This window comes from Salmo salar, chromosome ssa12, assembly GCF_905237065.1.
Source record: "Salmo salar chromosome ssa12, Ssal_v3.1, whole genome shotgun sequence".
Classification (NCBI taxonomy): domain Eukaryota; kingdom Metazoa; phylum Chordata; class Actinopteri; order Salmoniformes; family Salmonidae; genus Salmo; species Salmo salar.
This window is the reverse complement of record NC_059453.1, coordinates 25,068,634-25,090,962: the sequence shown is the minus strand read 5'-3', so window position 1 is coordinate 25,090,962 and position 22,329 is coordinate 25,068,634. Positions and strand designations below refer to the sequence as shown.

The 22,329-nt window shown below is 42.5% G+C and overlaps 1 protein-coding gene and 1 pseudogene across 1 annotated transcript in view; one reads left to right on the top strand and one right to left on the bottom strand.

Moving 5' to 3' along the window:
• The window catches only part of LOC106564602 (B-cell lymphoma/leukemia 11A), a 44,709-nt gene extending 35,314 nt beyond the window's left edge, over nucleotides 1-9,395 (bottom strand). The window contains exons 1-2 of the mRNA XM_014130748.2: nucleotides 8,986-9,395; nucleotides 5,475-5,882 (exon numbers count right to left, since the gene is read on the bottom strand). Coding sequence (XP_013986223.2) covers nucleotides 5,475-5,882; nucleotides 8,986-9,040 — 463 coding nt within the window. The 5' untranslated portion in view covers nucleotides 9,041-9,395. The remainder of the gene's footprint in view (nucleotides 1-5,474; nucleotides 5,883-8,985) is intronic.
• Nucleotides 9,396-17,641: 8,246 nt separating this feature from the next.
• On the top strand, nucleotides 17,642-18,194 carry LOC106564603 (claudin-4-like; annotated as a pseudogene).
• Nucleotides 18,195-22,329: the final 4,135 nt, after the last annotated feature.

The following is a 22,329-nucleotide window of genomic DNA, read 5'->3' as shown; positions in this document are numbered from 1 at the left end:
AAGGGAAGATTTGATGGGGTGTTGGATGGTTAAAATGTGAGTCATTTTCTTCCTTAAAGGGAAGGTTTGGTGGGGTGTTGGATGGTTAAAATGTGAGTCCTTTTTTCCTTAAAGGGAAAGTGTCTGCTCTGTACATGTAATTGACTGAGTATTGTGTCTGACCCTGAGGCTGTTTGTGCCTGTGCCTGTGCCTGACCTTGCCTGTGCCTGTGTCTGTGCCTGACCCTGTCTGTGTCTGATCATGTCTGTGTCTGACCCTGAGGCTGCCTGTGTCTGTGCCTGACCATGTCTGTGTCTGACCCTGTCTGTGTCTGACCATTTCTGTGTCTTTGTCTGTGCCTGACCCTGTCTGTGTCTGACCCTGCCTGTGCCTGACCATGTCTGTGTCTGTGCCTGACCCTGTCTGTGTCTGACCCTGCTTGTGCCTGACCATGTCTGTGTCTATGCCTGACCCTGTTTGTGCGTGACCATGTCTGTGTCTGTGCCTGACCCTGTCTGTGTCTGACCCTGCTTGTGCCTGACCATGTCTGTGTCTATGCCTGACCCTGTTTGTGCGTGACCATGTCTGTCTGTGCCTGACCCTGTCTGTGTCTGACCCTGCTTGTGCCTGACCATGTCTGTGTCTGTGCCTGACCCTGTCTGTGTCTGACCCTGCTTGTGCCTGACCATGTCTGTGTCTATGCCTGACCCTGTTTGTGCGTGACCATGTTTGTGTCTGACCATGTTTGTGTCTGTGCCTGACCCTGTCGGTGCCTGACCATGTCTGTGTCTGACCATGTGTCTGTGCCTGACCCTCTCTGTGTCTGTGTCTGACCCTGTGTCTGTGCCTGACCCTGTCTGTGTCTCTGTCTGTGTCTGACCCTGAGCCTGTCTGTGTCCTTCTGATCATCTGCTCTGTTTATAATGTGGAGCCGGCCTGTGTGTGTCCCTGTGCATATCTTAAGTTGTTTATCATGCAAATGGGGGTACGCTCTTCTGTTCTGTTCTGTCTGCTCCTCCTAATGGTCCATAACACAAACAAACACACACACATACAGGATTCCATTTTTCATAGAGAGACATCAGCCCTGTTGGACTCTGTATTTCAAAAAGGGGATTGCGTGTGTGTGTGTGTGTGTGTGTGTGTGTGTGTGTGTGTGTGTGTGTGTGTGTGTGTGTGTGTGTGTGTGTGTGTGTGTGTGTGTGTGTGTGTGTGTGTGTGTGTGTGTGTGTGTGTGTGTGTGTGTGTGTGTGTGTGCACGTGCGTGTGTGCGCGTGTGTGTGTGGCTAAATGTAAGGGTGTCAGTATCACGGTGTCCCCTGTCTGGCCATGAGACACCCGCACTAGGAAACAGTATTTTGACCTATGTCTCACATGGCTCCCTATTCCCTATATAGTGCACTACAGTACGAAGTAGAGTGATCCATCATGAAGACATTCACAGTACAGTATGAATCTCACAGTGATTAAAACAGACACCACCAACACCACGTCTCATATCATGCTACCTACCCTCTTTAGCCCCATTCAACATGTCACTGATATGGATCATCCTTAGTTTCCTAGGACAGATGACATTAACATGGACGTGGCTTTCGTGGAATCCCAGTGGCTAAACATGGGAGGTGGCACGATACGGGTCCACAGTGTCTGTTTGAGTCAGTCCATTAAAGTGAAGAACAGCATTTAGAGGAACATTGTGTGTTTTTCTCCATATATGATTTGACTCTCGTCATCCAATCTCCTTGGACTCTCTCTCTCTCTCTCTCTCTCTCTCTCTCTCTCTCTCTCTCTCTCTCTGGACAAGGTGGATGGCAACGAAGTCATAAGGTGAGGATGACGAAGAACGCCTTCATCAATCTCACTTCACGCAACACCACACACAAACACAAACACACACCCACACACACACACACACACACACACACACACACACACACACACACACACACACACACACACACACGATCCATTAGGCTTGTGCTGTTAATAAAAGGTCATTGCATAACGTTAGTGACCCAGTGATATCATGTGGAGACGTTATGCATCATGATCTAAATGAGCATAGAAAGATTGTAGAGGCAGCTGACTAGAGCCAAGAGGCATAGTGGGCCTGTGTCTGTCTCTCTCTCTGTGTGTGTGTGTGTGTGTGTGTGTGTGTGTGTGTGTGTGTGTGTGTGTGTGTGTGTGTGTGTGTGTTGCTTAACAAACGGATGCATAATTACTGATAAAATACAAGAGGTCATTTGATTTGACAGAATAGAGGATAACTAGACCACAGCCCAACACAGATAGCATAGCGACATAGACACTGTATTGTACATGGAGCTATATCTAGGCCTATGGGGTCTATACCAATAGCCACTGTATTGTACATTAAAGGGATCCTTCGGGATTTTGGCAATGAGTCCATTTATCTACTTCCCCCGAGTCAGATGAACTCGTGGATACTATTTATATGTCTCTGTGTTCAGTATGAAGGAAGTTAGAGTTAGTTTCGGGGGCCAATGCTAACTAGCGTAATGACTGCAGTCATTACACTAACACTAGTTAGTAATTGAGCTAGCGATAGTTAGCAACTTCCTTCAAATTGCACGCAGAGACATAAAAATGGTATCCACAAGATCATTAGACTCAGGGGAAGTACTGTAGATAAAGGGCCTCATTGCCAAAATCCCAAAGTAACCCTTTATGCTTTATCTAGGCCTTTGGGGTCCATACCAATAGACACTGTATTGTACATGGAGCTGTATGTTTACCTATACCCCACTGTATTGTACATGGAGCTGTATGTTTACCTATACCCCACTGTATTGTACATGGAGCTATATGTTTACCTATACCCCACTGTATTGTACATGGAGCTGTATGTTTACCTATACCCCACTGTATTGTACATGGAGTTGTATGTTTACCTATACCCCACTGTATTGTACATGGAGTTGAGTGTTTGTCTATACCCCACTGTATTGTACATGGAGCTATATGTTTACCTATACCCCACTGTATAGTACATGGAGTTGAGTGTTTGTCTATACCCCGCTGTATTGTACATGGAGTTGTATGTTTGTCTATACCCCACTGTATTGTACATGGAGTTGTATGTTTGTCTATACCCCACTGTATTGTACATGAAGTTGTATGTTTGTCTATACCCCACTGTATTGTACATGGAGCTGAGTGTTTACCTATACCCCACTGTATTGTACATGGAGCTGAGTGTTTACCTATACCCCACTGTATTGTACATGAAGTTGTATGTTTGTCTATACCCCACTGTATTGTACATGGAGCTGAGTGTTTACCTATACCCCACTGTATTGTACATGGAGCTGAGTGTTTACCTATACCCCACTGTATTGTACATGGAGCTGAGTGTTTACCTATACCCCACTGTATTGTACATGGAGCTGAGTGTTTACCTATACCCCACTGTATTGTACATGGAGTTGTATGTTTACCTATACCCCACTGTATTGCACATGGAGTTGTATGTTTGTCTATACCCCACTGCATTGTACATGGAGCTGAGTGTTTGCCTATACCCCACTGTATTGTACATGGAGCTGAGTGTTTACCTATACCCCACTGTATTGTACATGGAGCTGTATGTTTACCTATACCCCACTGTATTGTACATGGAGCTATATGTTTACCTATACCCCACTGTATTGTACATGGAGCTGAGTGTTTACCTATACCCCACTGTATTGTACATAGAGTTGTGTGTTTACCTATACCCCACTGTATTGTACATGGAGCTATATGTTTACCTATACCCCACTGTATTGTACATGGAGCTGTATGTTTACCTATACCCCACTGTATTGTACATGGAGTTGTATGTTTACCTATACCCCACTGTATTGCACATGGAGTTGTATGTTTGTCTATACCCCACTGCATTGTACATGGAGCTGAGTGTTTACCTATACCCCACTGTATTGTACATGGAGCTGAGTGTTTACCTATACCCCACTGTATTGTACATGGAGCTATATGTTTACCTATACCCCACTGTATTGTACATGGAGGTATATGTTTACCTATACCCCACTGTATTGTACATGGAGCTATATGTTTACCTATACCCCACTGTATTGTACATGGAGCTATATGTTTACCTATACCCCACTGTATTGTACATGGAGCTATATGTTTACCTATACCCCACTGTATTGTACATGGAGCTGTGTGTTTACCTATACCCCACTGTATTGTACATGGAGCTATATGTTTACCTATACCCCACTGTATTGTACATGGAGCTATATGTTTACCTATACCCCACTGTATTGTACATGGAGCTATATGTTTACCTATACCCCACTGTATTGTACATGGAGCTGTGTGTTTGCCTGTTGGGTATTTGTCATTTGGAGAACCCTCACTGATAAAACATTGAACTAAAAACCAGCCTCACCTCCGCAGAAGCATTGATAAGTTCAATGCAGCATACCACTTTTCTTTATACTATGCCCGCATTTATAGCCATAATTGTTTTTAGAAATGTTTGTAATAACTCAAAACGGAAAATGAAACTGTCAGACACACAAAGTTAATTTCCACCAACGTCTGTAAGACAGAACTATTTGTTTGAGCTGCTCATCATGTTTTTTTCTCGCTTGCTTCATTTAGCTGTGGTTAGACAACCACCGTAAGAAGTCCTTAATTAACTAAATGAAGACTAAGAGAACCCTGACAATTAGCGGCTCGAGTAGGATTCCTCAAATAAATGCCGCTTCCTTGACAGTTCAGCGTAATTACTTTCCTACACGTTTTTTATTTATTTTATATTTTAGCGCCAGAGTATGAATTGGCAGGCATGTATTTGAGGGGAAGAGATATGTCTCTGTGAAAACCACAGCGAGATGGAGATACATCTATCGAGACCACATGAGACAGAAACCAGGGCTGCGTCCCAAAAGGCACTCTATTCCCTATACAGTGCACTACTTTTGATCAGAGCTCTCTCTTTTTCCGTCTCTCTCTCTCTCTCTCCCTCTCTCTTTCTTTTGGAGAGTAGAATGGGAGTTATATTGGGCTTCTATCCCCATTTCAGAGATAAACTCAACAACCCTACACCCAGCAGTGTAGTAAGAATGTCATACCTCATGGATATCCATTTCCACCAGTCAAAATTGACTGTGCAGTTTGTACTGTAAATCCTTTTTTTGGTCTATGATCCAATGACCTTGCTTTAAGCGTCACCAAAACGGAGGCACTTACTCACAACTAGGGTTGTAAAATTCTCAGGTTTTCACAAAACTATCCTGTTGGGAGAACAACGGTTCGAGGAATCCCTGTTTATTCCTTCCTGATTCCGGGATTCCTCCAACCTGGATTTCTGGAAACCTTAGGAATTTTGCAACCGTCAACACCCAAACCTTACAGTAAACCTCAGACCCAAACACCTTGCTTGTCGCTTAAGTTCTTTACATCGGCAGTCATATTGTTACGATCGTCATCATCGTCGTCATGGCGACGGCATTACCTGTGATATTCTCCTGCTTGGGGATAATTCCGTGGGTGGGCGTCGATAAACAATCCTCATCATCGTTGCGCGGCGACACCTGAACGGCTACCTCCACGGGGCGTCTCGACGGGTGTTTGTCTCGGCATTTGTTTGAGGAGGGACGGGGCGAGGCGAGGGAAACGGCGGAGGGCGACCGCCTGTGCCCATCGTCTAAAGTTTTGTCCGTGCAGGGGGCGCCGCGGCACTGCCGCCTCTTGTGCTCGATGAAGAGCAGGATGTGGGCAAGAGGGAAGCGGGCGTGGCACTGGCCGCAGGTGAGCAGGTCCTGGTCCCCCTTGAGGAGGATCCTGTTGTCCCCATGCTGGCCCAGCCTGGGGTGGTCCTCGTGCTCCTTGTCTGGGGGGAGAACGGCCGACAGGGGCTCAGCTGGAGAGGAGAGAGAGGAGGGGAGATAGACAGTTATACTTCTATACAGAATACATAACAGGGTTGAAATGAGGACAATGAGATTTCATCCAAGGCAGCTGACAAACTGTGGTGGAGAGTTAGATAATTTATAGACCGTGGACACAAAACACTGATTGAGATCTACACTCAAGTATCATTTTAAGGAAGAGTGAGACACAGTATATAGGTTACTAAAGTGTTGCAAATCTGCATATGCATCTCTTGCTATCGTTTTAACTATTATTATCAGTGTTATTGTCATGATCATTTCCAGTGTTATAATGAATATCACCATAATCTAGAAGGCTCCTGTGGTTTATAGTGATTGCATTTCCAGGTGATGCACTGTCTTAGAAAAGGTATGAGAGACAGATTTGAAAGGGGGGGAAGGAAGGAAAGTAGGGAGGAAGGAAGGAAGGAAGAAGATTTAGACAAGACTACAGCTCTGTTTTTCGATAAGCCTGAAAGTGACACCGTTCAGTCAGCGTGCTGCTTGCTGCCTGAACGATTAAGGCGCTTGACCCTCTTTATTGTGCTGCCAATCTCGCGTTTTTAATGAACCTAACACCTCGGAGAATCAAAAAATAGATTCTAATTTGAGTTCAAGATGATTGGACCCCATTTTCGTTAAAAGTGCTGGGATCTCGTGAACCGAGGTTAGATATTGAGGGGTGTATGTGGAGTAGGTCCCTGAAGTATACAAGCAGTCAAGGAGCATTTTTTTAAAAATAGTTCATCTAGCTACAGTAAACGACATCTCGAGGCCCAACTGGGATGTTAAGATAAAATGTGATGAATTCTCGCCGTCTGTTCTGAATTCTGTTGTTAAATTCTGTGTCGGGTCAGACGAGAAGGAGGCAGGGAGGAGGGGCTGAAGGAATATTTTTCCTTCTTATTTGAGTTTAATTCCTACAGCTTATGCTGTCAGGACATAGCAGTCTGACTGAGGCTCTGTGCGAAAAAGTCTACCTTCAAACCCAAATAATCGAATTTGTTGTATAGGCAACTGGTTACAAAAATAAGTTACAATAAATAAAAAGTATATATTATTCCTCAACATCCAAGTGAGCACCAGAATTTCAGCTGACTGAACTTAATCAAAGAACTACTGAAATTAGGAAACAGGCTATTAAATAGCTATTACCTAATTATAACATGGTAATGATCCCTTATTTCACGTACCCTAGCTGCTATTGCAGGGATTCATACAACGCAGCCTATATGGACAAGGAGGAATCTTACTTGAATGGAAGCTATTTTCAATAGGCCATAACGAGCTATTCAAATACTTCAAACTATGCATGTAAATAACAGAGTATTCAATTTGAATAATTTTACCATGCATTTGCAAGTAAGGCTGTACTCCTACAGGCCTATACGTCTCATTTGTCATATTTGAATGATGAACTAGGTCCCTCGTGAGAATGTGGATATAACTAAGGATTTGGCATTTAGGATACATTTTTGTCATATTTTGACATTTAATTGAAAGAAACTGTGATAGACTAAGATGTTGTTGAAATAGGAGACTAATATATCTCGAAGAGTGAATAGGCATGCAATATGCTCTAGGGTCGAATGTGAGGCTACTTAACTGAAAACAATGCATATCACAGAGGTAGCCTACAGTGGCCTATGGATGTTTGAAATGATGTCACATTTCTTGCAGAAAATAAAACGTTCTCAGCTGGCTATTGTTTTATCCATCTTCGAATGAAACGGAAAATACTGCATATCCATGAAGAAATCTATTCAAATGATTCCTATTTAATTGATTTGGAATACTATGATAGGTCTATTGATAAGATATCACAACGGCATAACAAGGAACACCAAATATACGACCACGAAAAACTGCGCTTGGTCTAGCAGGCAAAGTAGATAAAGCAATAAAGTAGCCTAGATCAAGTTCAAGTTCATCGACGTGTATGTCCACAATCATATTCTGCCCCCTACCGGCGCCGTCCTTAAATATACTACAATTGAAGGCATATGTTACGAGAACCTAATTTGCTTCCTCCGAGAATTGAATGGTAAAAGGGAAACATTGTAGCGATTTACAGAATATGTGGAACAAAATATATATATATTTTTTTTACGGAAAATCATATTATTTAAAATCGTTTCCAAATGATCTATCCCCGGTAACTTAAAAAAAAGAAATTAGCAGTTGAAAACATGCTATTATACACCACGGCATAAACAGCATAAAAGCAATAGCTTATTGAATATACATTTATAACTCATAAATTACTCTAAAACACCACTTCAGTATGCCTGCCCAAATGTAATATGTTATTGCATAAAAGCCTAACCTCCCGTGTCCCCTCTCTGAAATTAACCTCTTCGTTAAATGTAACGTACCGGAGTGTCCAATAGTAGATTTAATAGAACGTCTCCAATTAGTCCAATGCTTATTGTATCCATTCCCATTAACTCATGATGTAAACGATAACAGTGTAATTGGATCACTAGGTTATACGGAGGTGCAGTGGTATTCTTGGATCGTGAACTCTATCCTATATCCCTCGATGTCAAAGCTGGCTAGGTTCCACACACGAGGTCTTCTGTATGGGCTATGAGTATGTAAACACCCTTTCTCCCCATTCAAAAAGAAAACATCTCTCGGAAAAAAATCTACGCTATCAAACAAATAGTAATAACAAAGTGGAATTGCTTATTTGGGGATAAACTTTGCTTCTCGTAGCATATTCCATATCGGAAACTGATATGACTAAATATATATATCCACAGGATACCTTGATAGGCAAAGGTATCCCTCCACTACAGCCTAGATGTCCTTTAATAGCGAAAGAAGCCTGTGTTGTAGCATCGGCACATACATGCAAAATAGAATTATACGTTATTGTTCACCAAATATACAATATTTTCCAAGGTCCAACTTTTTTCGATAGAAAGTTATCCGATTCAATGACAGCGTTCTTTGGCACGCTTTTAAGTTATGTCCACGGGTCCGCGTCATGTCCAGTTGTCTACAAACATTCTCCAAATAAATTGAGAAGAGGCTGTGTGTGTTCTAGTTTGCCAGATTATAGAAGAAGCAATTTTCAATTCTACTTACGCGAAAACTCCCGCTTGCTCAAGTGCTGGGGTTTGCCTTGCTTGCGGCGAGACATGTTGGTAAGTGGTGGCGTTCAGCTTAGTTCACATTGGCAGAGGCGTCCTACAATGTAATAGACTCCAGATAAAATATCTTCATCGATGCGTTTGACATCCCAAAAAAATGAATTATAGATCACATCACGATGACGCGCGGGGTACGGGCTGTGCGGCAGTCTTCATTACTTTTTTGCAAAGACCGAGAGAGGGATATGAGCAAAGCCCCCTGAGCTGCAAGTTCAAGTGCGGACGTGACGTTCCTACGAACTTGAACGTCAGTCGATGGATGGACATAGATATACAACACATGGGCAGGGCAAAGCTGGGGAGTAGGAGGTGGAGATAGAATAACAAAACCAATGGACAGTCATTACGGGATCCGTATATGAAAAAAGAAAGGGACCCCGAAGACGCCAATGGACAGAGAGATCAGGGGGGCCGGGCCAATAGAGAAGGAGAGAGCGAGAGAGAGAGATTGGAAATGAAGGTGAACCTTGGGATACAGCACATCCAAGTGGAAGGATTCTTGGCAACAAATATGGAGAAAATATGGGACCATTGTATATGATCCTAAGAATAAATATGAACCATTACCCTATTACTGCATGGAAAACAACAATTTATAGTGGAGAGGAAAGGATGCGAGTGCACTTTACGGATCGATTTAATTGGATATAATAAAGTAAATAGTCCTATTTAATTAATTTTGGACATCGATCTCCGTGCCTTCGGTAACCAATGGGTTAAAGAAAAGTACGTTACAATGATACAGCACGATAGGCTATAAGCTTTATTAAATAGGCTATATTTAAGAATGTCATATTTTAGCAGTCCATAGGCTACCACCATATTTTAGCAGTCCATAGGCTACCACCATATTTTAGCAGTCCATAGCCTACCACCATATTTTAGCAGTCCATAGGCTACCACCATATTTTAGCAGTCCATAGGCTACCACCATATTTTAGCAGTCCATAGGCTACCACCATATTTTAGCAGTCCATAGCCTACCACCATATTTTAGCAGTTCATAGGCTACCACCATATTTTAGCAGTTCATAGGCTACCACCATATTTTAGCAGTCCATAGGCTACCACCATATTTTAGCAGTCCATAGCCTACCACCATATTTTGTCCACTAAATAATACCCTAATGTTGGTTCTTGCGCAAAAGCACTCCACATCTTGCACTAACGATATCATATTACGACGTCACATTATAGGCCTACATTCCATTTTAAAGGTTAATAAATCCTAAAATAACTAGGCCTATCAAATCATTATCATTATCAAATCATTTAAGTTTATTGGTAGCGGTGTTCCGAAGACTGTCAACACCAACAGGCCTATAACAGGCAGGTTATTTCATCAAGTGGACACTTTTGACATTTTAATTTAATTTCGAAGCATGTCGACATGAGAAAATAGATATTCGTATTGTTTTTGCTATCAGATGATCACTATCACTATCACACTATCACTATTCAATGAAGTAAAATAGCCTACACTAAAATACAGATATACTGTAGGCTACAGTACACCTGTTATTATTCGTTTCTCGTGGACTTGAGTTGTCATGCCATCTTGAAGACAATTCATAGGCTACTACTTCAAAGAAATATATATATATATATATTTCACATACTTCTCTTCATTGTTTTAATGCCCCTTGCATTATTTTTTATTTTTTTAAGTTTAACCTACATTTCCCATATGAACAAAAGTCGACTATAATAAAATAAGAAGCCTAATTAACAAATAGGTTAATTATGTGCTTTTTCCTCATAAGGAAATGTATTTGTGTAGTCTAATCCACATGCGTAAAATGATCGTTGCCCACTGAGATAAAAAAAATATATAGGACATATTTCTGTTCATATGGCCCACTGTTAGTGTAATATAGTGTCATATTTCACACAATGTAAACATGCTAATTAAAATGTTTGATACATCGTAATATAGCCTAAATTACAGGCGAGCCAAACAAACAAAACAGGCTAAAACTGGAGATGTTATCAGCTTCGCAGAAGTTTTTTAGTTTTAGTTTTTGGAAACGAAACTATTTTAATGTAAGCAGTGTGCGCTTTGACAGGCTACTGTTGACAGCTTACTTGCGCTTGGCCTCTGCGTCTTAGGAACCCTGTGGTAGCGTGTAGCCTTCTACTGCACCATCACACGTCTATACAACGGCGCATCCTAGCGGTCCTTTGCTAATACTGCGAAGGAGACATGGTTTGAAGCCCACCCTGCACTTTACATTATCTTCCAGTGGATGATGCTAAAGGATCATAGTATAATCCACATCTGCCTTGCATAGTGCTTGCTCCTGTAGCCTATAGTTTACATTAGACACAGTTCGACACAGTTCAAAGAGCCATTCGACATGGTTCAATTTAAGCTATTTCTTGTGTGCTTTGTACAAATAATTGTATTATTAATGAATTGTTATTATCAATTCGGTCTTCTCATTGGAACCCGTTTTACTTCTATGTGCATAAATGAACAGCAGTTGCCTGGATTTTAAACTAAGGGAGATCAAACTAGGGGAGGTTCTCAAATGGAAAGAAGTCCTTCCTCTCCCTGAAACGGATTAGTGGTCCAGGGTCGAGTAGTGGAGGATAGTGTCAATTCGTTTGTAGGTGAACAGAGGTCTTATGCACAAGAATATCCTCCTGTTGGCTAGTGCAAAAGTGTTTTAAAATCTGCCACCCATTTGAATCAGCTGTTGTTTTCTTAGAGGAGAAAATAATGCACACATTTAAAAATATACTCTTCTTATCCTTTCCTTTATGAAATGTCTTGCACGACGAGATGAATTATACCCGAACAAAAATATAAACGCAACATATAAAGTGTTGGTCCCATGTTTCATGAGCTGAAATAAAAACTACCTCATCCCCATACTATATTTATTTATTTATCTTGCTCCTTTGTACCCCAGTATCTCTACTTGCACTTTCATCTTCTGCACATCTACCATTCCAGTGTTTAATTGCTATATTGTAGTTACTTCGCCACCATGGCCTATTTATTGCTTTAACTCCCTTATCTTACCTCATTTGCACTCACTGTATATAGACTTTTATTTTTATTTTTTCTACTGTAGTGTTGTTGTATGTGTCGAACTGCTATGCTTTATCTTAGCCAGGTCGCAGTTGCAAATGAGAACTTGTTCTCAACTAGCCTACCTGGTTAAATAAAGGTGAAATAAAAAAAAATTAAAACACAAGTATTCACACCGCTGAGTCAATACATGTTAGAATTCCCTTTGGCAGTGATTACAGCTGTGAGTCATTCTGGGTAAGTCGCTTAAAGCTTTCCACACCTGGATTATACAATATTTGCACATAATTATTTAAAAAATTTGTCAAGCTCTGTCAAGTTGGATGTTGATCGTTGATCTTGCCATAGATTTTCAAGCCGATTTAAGTCAAAACTGTAGCTAGGTCACTCAGGAACATTCAATGTTGTCTTGGTAAGCAATATATTTGGCCTTGTGTTGAAGGTTATTGTCCTCCTGAAAGGTAAATTTGTCTCCCAGTGTCTGTTGGAAACAGACTGAACTAGCTTTTCCTCTAGCACTTTGCCTGTGCTTAGTTACATTCCATTTATTTTTATGCCTTGTGTTGAAGGTTATTGTCCTCATGAAAGGTAAATTTGTCTCCCAGTGTCTGTTGGAAACAGACTGAATCAGCTTTTCCTCTAGCACTTTGCCTGTGCTTAGTTACATTCCATTTATTTTTATCCTAAACAACTCCCTAGTCCTTGCCAATGACAAGCATTCCCATAACATGATGCAGCCATCACCATGCTTGAAAATATGAAGAGTGGTACTCAGGACATGAAGTTAATTTCTTAGCCAATGTTTTGCAGTTTTACTTTAGTACATTATTGCAAATAGGATGCACGTTTTGGAATATTTTTTATTCTGTACAGGCTTCCTTCTTTTCAGAATTAGATGTTCATCGATGTTTGTTCCAAACTTCACATTTTGATGTGTTAAGGTTACATTTAGGCATTAACTCTGCATATTTAAGGTTAGGGTTACATTTTGGCATTAACTCCGAATTCGAAAAGTTTGGCACTAACTCTGAATGGTTAAGGTAATGGTTAAGGTTTAGGATAGGCTTAAAACAAAAATAATACAATAAAATCATTCTATCACTGGACTTGATCATGCAACCTTTCAAATCAAAGGCAGATGCTTGCACCCATCCACCATCTCTTTTCCACACACCACAACAAAACCAAAACCTACTTGAAGGTAACAGCACTCACTGTTACCCCTAGTTGCTGGGTTCCAAGTCATCTCCCAACGTCCTCAGACATGGATGGACATCGAATTCTGACTTGTATCACAAGTGACCTGCCTGCATCCTCAGTTTTCTCTTATCACAGCCATTAAACTCTGTAACTGTTTGAAAGTCACCATTGACCTCATGGTGAAATTCCTGAGAGGTTTCCTTCCTCTCCGGCAACTGTGTTAGGAAGGACATCTGTATCTTTGTAGTGACTGGGGGTATTGACACACCATCCAAAGTGTAATTAATAACTTCACCATGCTCAAAGGGATATTCAATGTCTTCTTTTTTTAATCCATCTAGCAATAGGTGACCTTCTTTGCGAAGCATTGGAAAACCTCCCTGGTCTTTGTGATTGAATCTGTGTTTGCAATTCACTGCTCGACTGAGGGACCTTACAAGCAATTGTCTGTGTGGGGTACAGAGATGAGGTAGTCATTCAAAAAAGTCTGCTTTCCAACAGACACTGGGAGACAAATTCACCTTTCAGCAGGACAATAATCTAAAACACAAGGCGAAATATACACTGGTGTTGCTTACCAAGTTGACATTGAATGTTCTTGAGTGGCCTAGGTACAGTTTTGACTTAAATCGACTTGAAAATCTATGGCAAGACTTGAAAATGCTTGTCTATCACTGATCAACAACCAACTTGACAGAGCTTGAAGAATTTAAAAAATAATAATGTGCAAATATTGTACAAATCCAGGTTTTTTGTGTGTAGATGGGTGAGAAAGAAATACATCTATTTAGCCAATTTAGAATTCAGGCTGTAACACAACAAAATGTGGAATAATTCAAGGGTTATGAATGCTTTCTGAAGGCAATGAGCATTGGTACGTGCATTTTTGTCTCTGACTGTCTGTCCGTCTGAGTGTCTGCTCCTCTCTCGTCTATCCCCGCCGGTGTGCCTGCCCGTTCTTCAGTCTAAGCCCGTGTCACAGCGAGCCAGGAATGATGGATGACAATTGAGCCAGACACGGAGTGAACAAGATAAGATTGCATTGTACAGCTGAAAAATCTATAGTGAATAGAGACTAAAACAAGACCTACGTCCCACTGGTATGGCAGGCTGCCAGGTCCAATCCGTCAGCCCCCCTCCATCACCACTAACACCTGTCCCAGGGGGTGGCATGCTGCTCACATGGGGGAGAGGAGTCACCTAGCTGGGGGTTTCCTTCTTAGGACAGTTGGAGGAGGAATAAAACCGATATGGAAAAAGTAGTCGGTGGACCACACTAAGTAAAATATGTGTTCGAAAAAAATAAGGGTTTTGTTTAATACAATAATAACATTCTTCATTGAACTTCCAGTCTTTCTCTATTCACAAGTCTTCAGGTCTTTAAAAAAAAGCTTTCCTCTGGGTCCTCTAACAGACTCGCAGAAGACCATGGCTGGGTTTCAATTCAGCCAGATGTTCTCTCCCCCCTGCACTCGTTCTCTCCCTGTCTCGCTGTCAGGACTGATGGAACTGGATAGGGGAAAGCAATGTGGCGGAACCTAGGTGGAGCTGTTTCTTTTACCTATACAGTAACATGCAGACCCATAAAAAAGGAGTGAACAAGGTCAGAGAAGGAGGAACATCTAGCTGGAATGAAACACAGCCAACTTGGCTTGGGTCTGGGGCAGTGGACCCTCTCCCCATAAACTAGAATAGAGTGTTACCACCCACCACAGAAGTATTGCTCTCTCTCTCTTCCCTAAATGGTTTTACAATAACAGCAGTGGAATGGGACTTTAACGACTCGTTTTATGCCCTGATTAATATGGTGGCAGAGAGATTTGTCATTAGTGTGCTGAACTGGGCTGTGGTTCTGACTGCTAACGAGGAGAAGGGGAGTGTCCTATGCTCCTTCGGGTTGAGAAAATCTCTTTCAAGCCTAAAAATATAGCCTGGTCCGCGATCTGTTTGCGCTGCCTTGCCTCAATGACCATGGGAGTTGGCAAGATAGCACAAACAGGTCTGGGACCACAGGATGTAAAAACATAGTTGGCAGGGAGGAAATAATAATAATAATAATTAGGTGGGCGAATACATTTGTTGTATTTTACACATGTACAAGATTGTATTATATACATTTGTTGTATTTTACACGTGTACAAGAGTGTATTATATACATGTGTCAATTGGAAATGTGTTTTTTACATATCCAAACTCCCCCTGAGACACCCTCAGAGACTGGGGGATAGAGTGACATAGTCAGACAGATAATTATAGTGGAATTATAGCGGTGTATAGTAGTGGTACATTGTTGTAATGCTAATATAACAACTAGTAGTCTGTCAATTATGACATTATTTAAATACAAACTATACTATTGTGAGATGAAATTGCAATTCCATTCTATCAGTTCCATAGTTGCATATGATATACAATATTGGGTCATTAGGTATTGGCCTACTGTATCTCATATTGATCTATCTGGGGTTTGTGGACCGGAGCCAATTTACCGGAGAGTTTCTGTCTTGCAGTCTCTGCTCTATCTGACCCGTGACTCAGTGTGCATCGAACATGGAGCCAGAGAGGGATGGAGAGATAGATGGAGAGAGATGAAGTAGGAGGAAAAGAAAGAGGACATTTTAAAGAAGAGCATACAAATCAGTGCATTGGAAATTAGTTCTACAACATTTCCATTGATCATCTGATGCTTGTTTTACATTTCTGAAATGATCAACCTTGCAATGTTACTCAGATGTAATCCTGCTTGTACAAGAGAGAGTGGTACTTACATTGTCAACCAGTAGGTGGCAGTGTGAGATACTGCATCATGAATACCAGGTACCCCATGAGACTACCTGGTTCACTCAGAATGCACTCAGATAAGCACATAATGTTGAGCTGAGGGAGGTTTCCACTCTAGATAGAATACATTGAGATAACTACATAATGTTGAGCTGAGGGAGGTTTCCACTCTAGATAGAATACATTGAGATAACTACATAATGTTGAGCTGAGGGAGGTTTCCACTCTAGATAGAATACATTGAGATAACTACATAATGTTGAGCTGAGGGTGGTTTCCACTCTAGATAGAATACATTGAGATAACTACATAATGTTGAGCTGAGGGAGGTTTCCACTCTAGATAGAATACATTGAGATAACTGCATAATGTTGAGCTGAGGGAGGTTTCCACTCTAGATAGAATACATTGAGATAACTACATAATGTTGAGCTGAGGGAGGTTTCCACTCTAGATAGAATACATTGAGATAACTACATAATGTTGAGCTGAGGGAGGTCTCCACTCTAGATAGAATACATTGAGATAACTGCATAATGTTGAGCTGAGGGAGGTCTCCAGAGTTTACACTGTAAGTGAGCTATGGAATCAGACTTTGAATATCAAACATGGAAGTGTTTATACAGCTAATACTGATGTAGGATATCCATCAATATTATAGCATTATGGTAAATATGGGATCGAGGGACCAGCTTTCTAATTGGTTCCCCAAATGTCGAGGGAGAGACAGAGACAGAGAGAGACAGAGAGTGAGAGAGAGAGAGAGAGAGAGACAGAGAGAAACAGAGAGAGACAGAAAGAGAGAGCGAGAGACAGAACGAGAGAGAGAGAGAGAGAGAGAGAGACGGTGAATGTGTGCGACCGACAATGTGCCGCTAGGAGAAGGATTGAACGGTTGTGTGTGCATGTGTGTGCATCCGTGAGTGTGCCTGTGTGTGACAGATTTAAGAGTAATTCTGAAGGGGACAGCAGCAGCAGCAGGGCTGAAGGGCTGAAGGTCCTGGCCTTAGTGAATTATTGACACCATAGAACGCTCAGCTTTGTGCGGGGCTCAGTATACATGTCACTTCCTGTTGCCAAAACACACCTCATAATGTAATGGAGGTATAGGCTTTGAAATCTGTCTGTCTGTCTGTCTGTCTGTCTGTCTGTCTGTCTGTCTGTCTGTCTGTCTGTCTGTCTGTCTGTCTGTCTGTCTGTCTGTCTGTCTGTCTGTCTGTCTGTCTGTCTGTCTGTCTGTCTGTCTGTCTGTCTGTCTGTCTGTGTGCATGGGGTGTGTGCGTGTTCATGTGTGTGGGATGTGTTTAAGTTAGGAGAGTAATCTGGTCATATGAGATACCTTTGGAAACGAGTTTCACTTGAGAGAAAGAGAGATACAGAGAGACAGAAAGATGACAAAACTCCTGCCCTTTCTGTCCCTTTTTCACAGTAACCCTGTTTTCAGAGCCGTAGAGGAAGTTTGTTCTTCATTGACAACCTCTCCACCGTACAGGCTATACTCTCTCCCCTCTGTCTCTCAATCACTCCCTCCATCAGCTCAATCCGTCCAGACTGCCAGGGCTCCATCAGGTGAATGTCAGCTGGGCTACAGATGCTGGGCGTGGCCCTGGCGATCATCGGCTGGCTGGGAAGTATCATCATCTGTACTCTGCCCATGTGGAAGGCAACAGCCATCTCACACCAAACTCTCACCGCTCAGGTTATCTGACATGGTTTATGGTGCATGGGCCAGAGGCCAGAGGCAGTGTAAGGTCTACGACTCCCTCCTGGCCTTGCTCCAGGACCTGCAGACCGCCAGGGCTCTGACCATCATCGCAATCATCGCCGGAGTGTTCGCCGTCCTGTTGGGCATCGCCGGGGGGAAGTGTATCAACTTAGTGGATGACGAGAGCTCCAAGACCAAGGTATCCAACGCTAGTGGGGTCGTCTTCCTCATCACTGCCCTCCTGGTCTTAGTCCCTGTCTGCTGGTCAACCAACACCATCATCCAAGACCAAGACTCCTACAACCCCCTTTCAGGCTACCAAAGGGAGCTGGGAGCCCCGCTCTACACCGGCTTGGGCCCCAATTGGTATTTTGAGGGTTCAATCATAATGATTACGTCGAGGCAGATGCCCCAGGGATAGAGTGGCCCACACTCATTGAATATGGCGCTTTTAAATGTTAGAGCAATCCTTAGTAAAGCCTTTCTCGTGAATGACCTCATTATGAACTATGATAAAATCATTGTGTAGGGTGATTTTAATATTCATGTTAACAAAAAGACTGTCTCCAAGGCCATTGAATTTATGAATCTTTTGAGCTCTATGGACTTTATCCAACATTATCCAACATGGCTATCCGTGGCTATACTCTGGACCTGGTTATTACCAAGGGGATTTCTATTGACATATCCTCTATTGTTGATGTTGCTTTATCTGATCCCCACAGTGTATTTTTGACTACCTTGTTGCTCATAGCACAGGGTAATACTGAACAGAAGTGGAGAATGTCAAAGTTGCAGGTCCATTGTGATATTCTAAGAGAGCAACTTGGCATACACAGTGCATTCGGAAAGTATTCAGACCCCTTGACTTTTCCCACATTTTCCCAAATACAGGTGTGCCAAGCTTGTAGGGTCATACCCAAGAGGACTCCAAACTTTAATCGCTGCCAAAGTTGCTTCAACAAAGTACGGAGTAAAGGGTCTGAATACTTATGTAAATGTGATATTTCAGTGTTTTATTTTTTAGAAATGTGCAAAAATTTCTGAAAACCTGTTTTTGCTTTGTCATTATGGGGTATTGTGTGTAGATTGATTAGGGAAAAAACGATTTAATCCATGTTAGAATAAGGCTGTAATGTAGCAAAATGCAAATGTTTTAATTTTTAATTTCACCTTTATTTAACCAGGTAGGCCAGTTGAGGACAAGTGCTCATTTACAACTGCGACCTGGCCAAGATAAAGCAAAGCAGTGAGACACAAACAACAACACAGTGTTACACATGGAACAAACAAATATACAGTCAATAACACAATAGAAAAGTCTATATACAGTGTGTGCAATTGAGGTAAGATAAGGGAGGTAAGGCAATAAATAGGCCATAGTGGGGAAATAATTACAATTTAGCAATTAAACACTGGAGTGATAGATGTGCAGAAGATGAATGTGCAAGTAGAGATACTGGGGTATGGGTAACAGTATGGGGATGAGGTAGTTGGATGGGCTATTTACAGATGGTCTATGTACAAGTGCAGTGATCAGTGAGCTGCTCTGACAGCTGGTGCTTAAAGATAGAGATGGAGATGAGTCTCCAGCTTCAGAGATCTTTGCAATTCGTTCCAGTCATTGGCAGCAGAGAACTGGAAGGAAAGGCAGCCAAAGGAGGAATAGGCTTTGGGGGTGACTAGTGAAATATACCTGCTGGAGCGCGTGCAATGAGTGGGTGCTGCTATGGTGACCAGTGAGCTAAGATAAAGCGACGCTTTAGCTAGCAAAGACGACCTGGAGCCAGTGGGTTTGGCGACGAATATGAAGTGAGGGCCAGCCAACGAGAGCATACAAGTGGTGAGTAGAATATGGGGCTTTGGTGACAAAACGGATGGCCCTGTGATAGACTGCATCCAATTTGTTGAGTAGAGTGTTGGAGGCTATTTTGTAAATTACATCGCCAAAGTCAAGGATTGGTAGGATAGTCAGCTTCACGAGGGTATGTTTGGCAGCATGAATGAAGGATGCTTTGTTGCAAAATAGGAAGCTGATTCTAGATTTAATTTTGGATTGGAGATACTTAATGTGAGTCTGGAAGGAGAGTTTACAGTTTAACTTGACACCTAGGTATTTGTAGTTGTCCACATAGTCAGAACCGTCCAGAGTAGTGATGCTGGATGGGCGGGCAGGTGCGGGCAGCGATCGGTTGAAGAGCATGCATTTAGTTTTACTTGCAGGAGAGTTGTATGGCATTTAAGCTCGTCTGGAGGTTAGTTAACACAGTGTCCAAAGAAGGGCCAGAAGTAGACAGAATGTTGTTGTCTGTGGAGCGGTGGATCAGAGAATCAGCAAGAGTGACATCATTGATGTATCTAGAGAAAAGAGTCGGCCTGAGAATTGAACCCTGTGGCACCCCCATAGAGACTGCCAGAGGTCCGGACAACAGGCCCTCCGATTTGACACACTGAACTCTGTCTGAGAAGTAGTTGGTGAACCAGGCAAGGCAGTCATTTCAGAAACCAAGGCTGTTGAGTCTGCCGATAAGAATGTGGTGATTGACAGAGTCGAAAGCCTTGGCCAGGTCGATGAGTACTGCTGCACAGTAGTCTCTTATCGATGGCAGTTATGATATCGTTTAGGACCTTGAGCGTGGCTGAGGTGCATCCATGACCAGCTCGAAAACCAGATTGCATAGCGGAGAAGGTACGGTGGGATTCGAAATGGTCGGTGATCTGTTTGTTAACTTGGCTTTCGAAGACCTAAGAAAGGCAGGGTAGGATAGATTTAGTTCTGTAACAGTTTGGATCTAGAGTGTCTCGGGGATGACCGCGGCAGCTTTCCAATCTTTGGGGATCTCAGACGATACGAAAGAGAGATTGAAAAGGCTAGTAATAGGGGTTGCAACAATTGCGGCGGATCATTTTAGAAAGAGAGGGTCCAGATTGTCTAGTCCAGCTGATTTGTAGGGGCCCAGATTTTGCAGCTCTTTCAGAACATCAGCTATCTGGATTTGGGTGAAGGAGAAATGGGGGAGGCTTTGGCAAGTTGCTGTGGGGGGTGCAGGGCCGTTGACCAGGGTTGGGGTAGCCAGGTGGAAAGCATAGCCAGTCGTAGAAAAATGCTTATTGAAAGTATTTCCTAGCCTAAGTGCAGTGGGCAGCTGGAGGAGGTGCTCTTTTTCTCCATGGACTTTACAGTGTCCCAGGACTTTTTGGAGTTTGTGCTACAGGATGCAAATTTCTGTTTGAAAAAGCTAGCCTTTGCTTTCCTAACTGCCTGTGTATATTGGTTCCTAACTTCCCTGAAAAGTTGCATATCACGGGGGCTATTCAATGCTAATGCAGTACGCCACAGGATGTTTTTGTGCTGGTCTAGGGCAGTCAGGTCTGGAGTGAACCAAGGGCTATAACTTTTCCTGGTTCTAAATTTTTGGAATGGGGCATGCTTATTTAAGATAGTCAGGAAAGCACTTTTAAAGAATAACCAGGCATCTTCTACTGACGGAATGAGGTCAGTATCCTTCCAGAATACCCGGGACAGGTCGATTAGAAAGGTCTGCTCGCTGAAGTGTTTTAGGGAGCATTTGACAGTGATGAGGGGTGGTCGTTTGACCGCAGACCCATTACGGACGCAGGCAATGAGGCAGTGATCGCTGAGATCCTGGTTGAAGACAGCAGAGGTTTATTTGGAGGGCAGGTTGGTCAGGATGATATCTATGAGCGTGCCCGTGTTTACGGATTTGGGGTTGTACCTGGTAGGTTCATTGATAATTTGTGTGAGATTGAGGGCATCTAACTTAGATTGTAGGACTGCCGGGGTGTTAATTAAGCATGTCCCAGTTTAGGTCACCTAACAGTACGAGCTCTGAAGATAGATGGGGGGCAATCAATTCACATATGGTGTCCAGGGCACAGCTGGGGCAGAAGGTGGTCTATAGCAAGCGGCAACGGTGAGAGACTTGTTTCTGGAAAGGTAGATTTTTAAGTAGAAGCTCAAATTGTTTGGGCACAGACCTGGATAGTATGACAGAACTCTGCAGGCTATCTCTGCAGTAGATTGCAACTCAGCCCCCTATCTTGTCGGAAAATGTTATAGTTAGGGATGGAAATTTCAGGATTTTTGGTGGCCTTCCAAAACCAGGATTCAGACACGGCTAGGACATCTGGGTTGGCAGAGTGTGCTAAAGCAGTGAATAAAACAAACTTAGGGAAGAGGCTTCCAATATTAACATGCATGAAACCAAGGCTTTTACGGTTACAGAAGTCAACAAATGAGAGCGCCTGGGGAATGGGAGTGGAGCTAGGCGCTTCAGGGCCTGGATTAAATGCGGAAATGTGGAAACAGTGAACGGACCTAAATACTTTCCAAATGCACTGTATAACTAGGCAATAAAAAATGCCATACTGACAAATTTTTCTAACTTGATCACTAATAATCAGAATAATTTCAGTCTTCTTTTCGACCATTGATGGCTTGATAAATCCTACCTTCGCATGCAGTGCTTTATTTGTAAATCGATAGGTCCCAGAACACATAGTGAGCGCGGGGGTGGGGGGGGTATCCGGGGAGC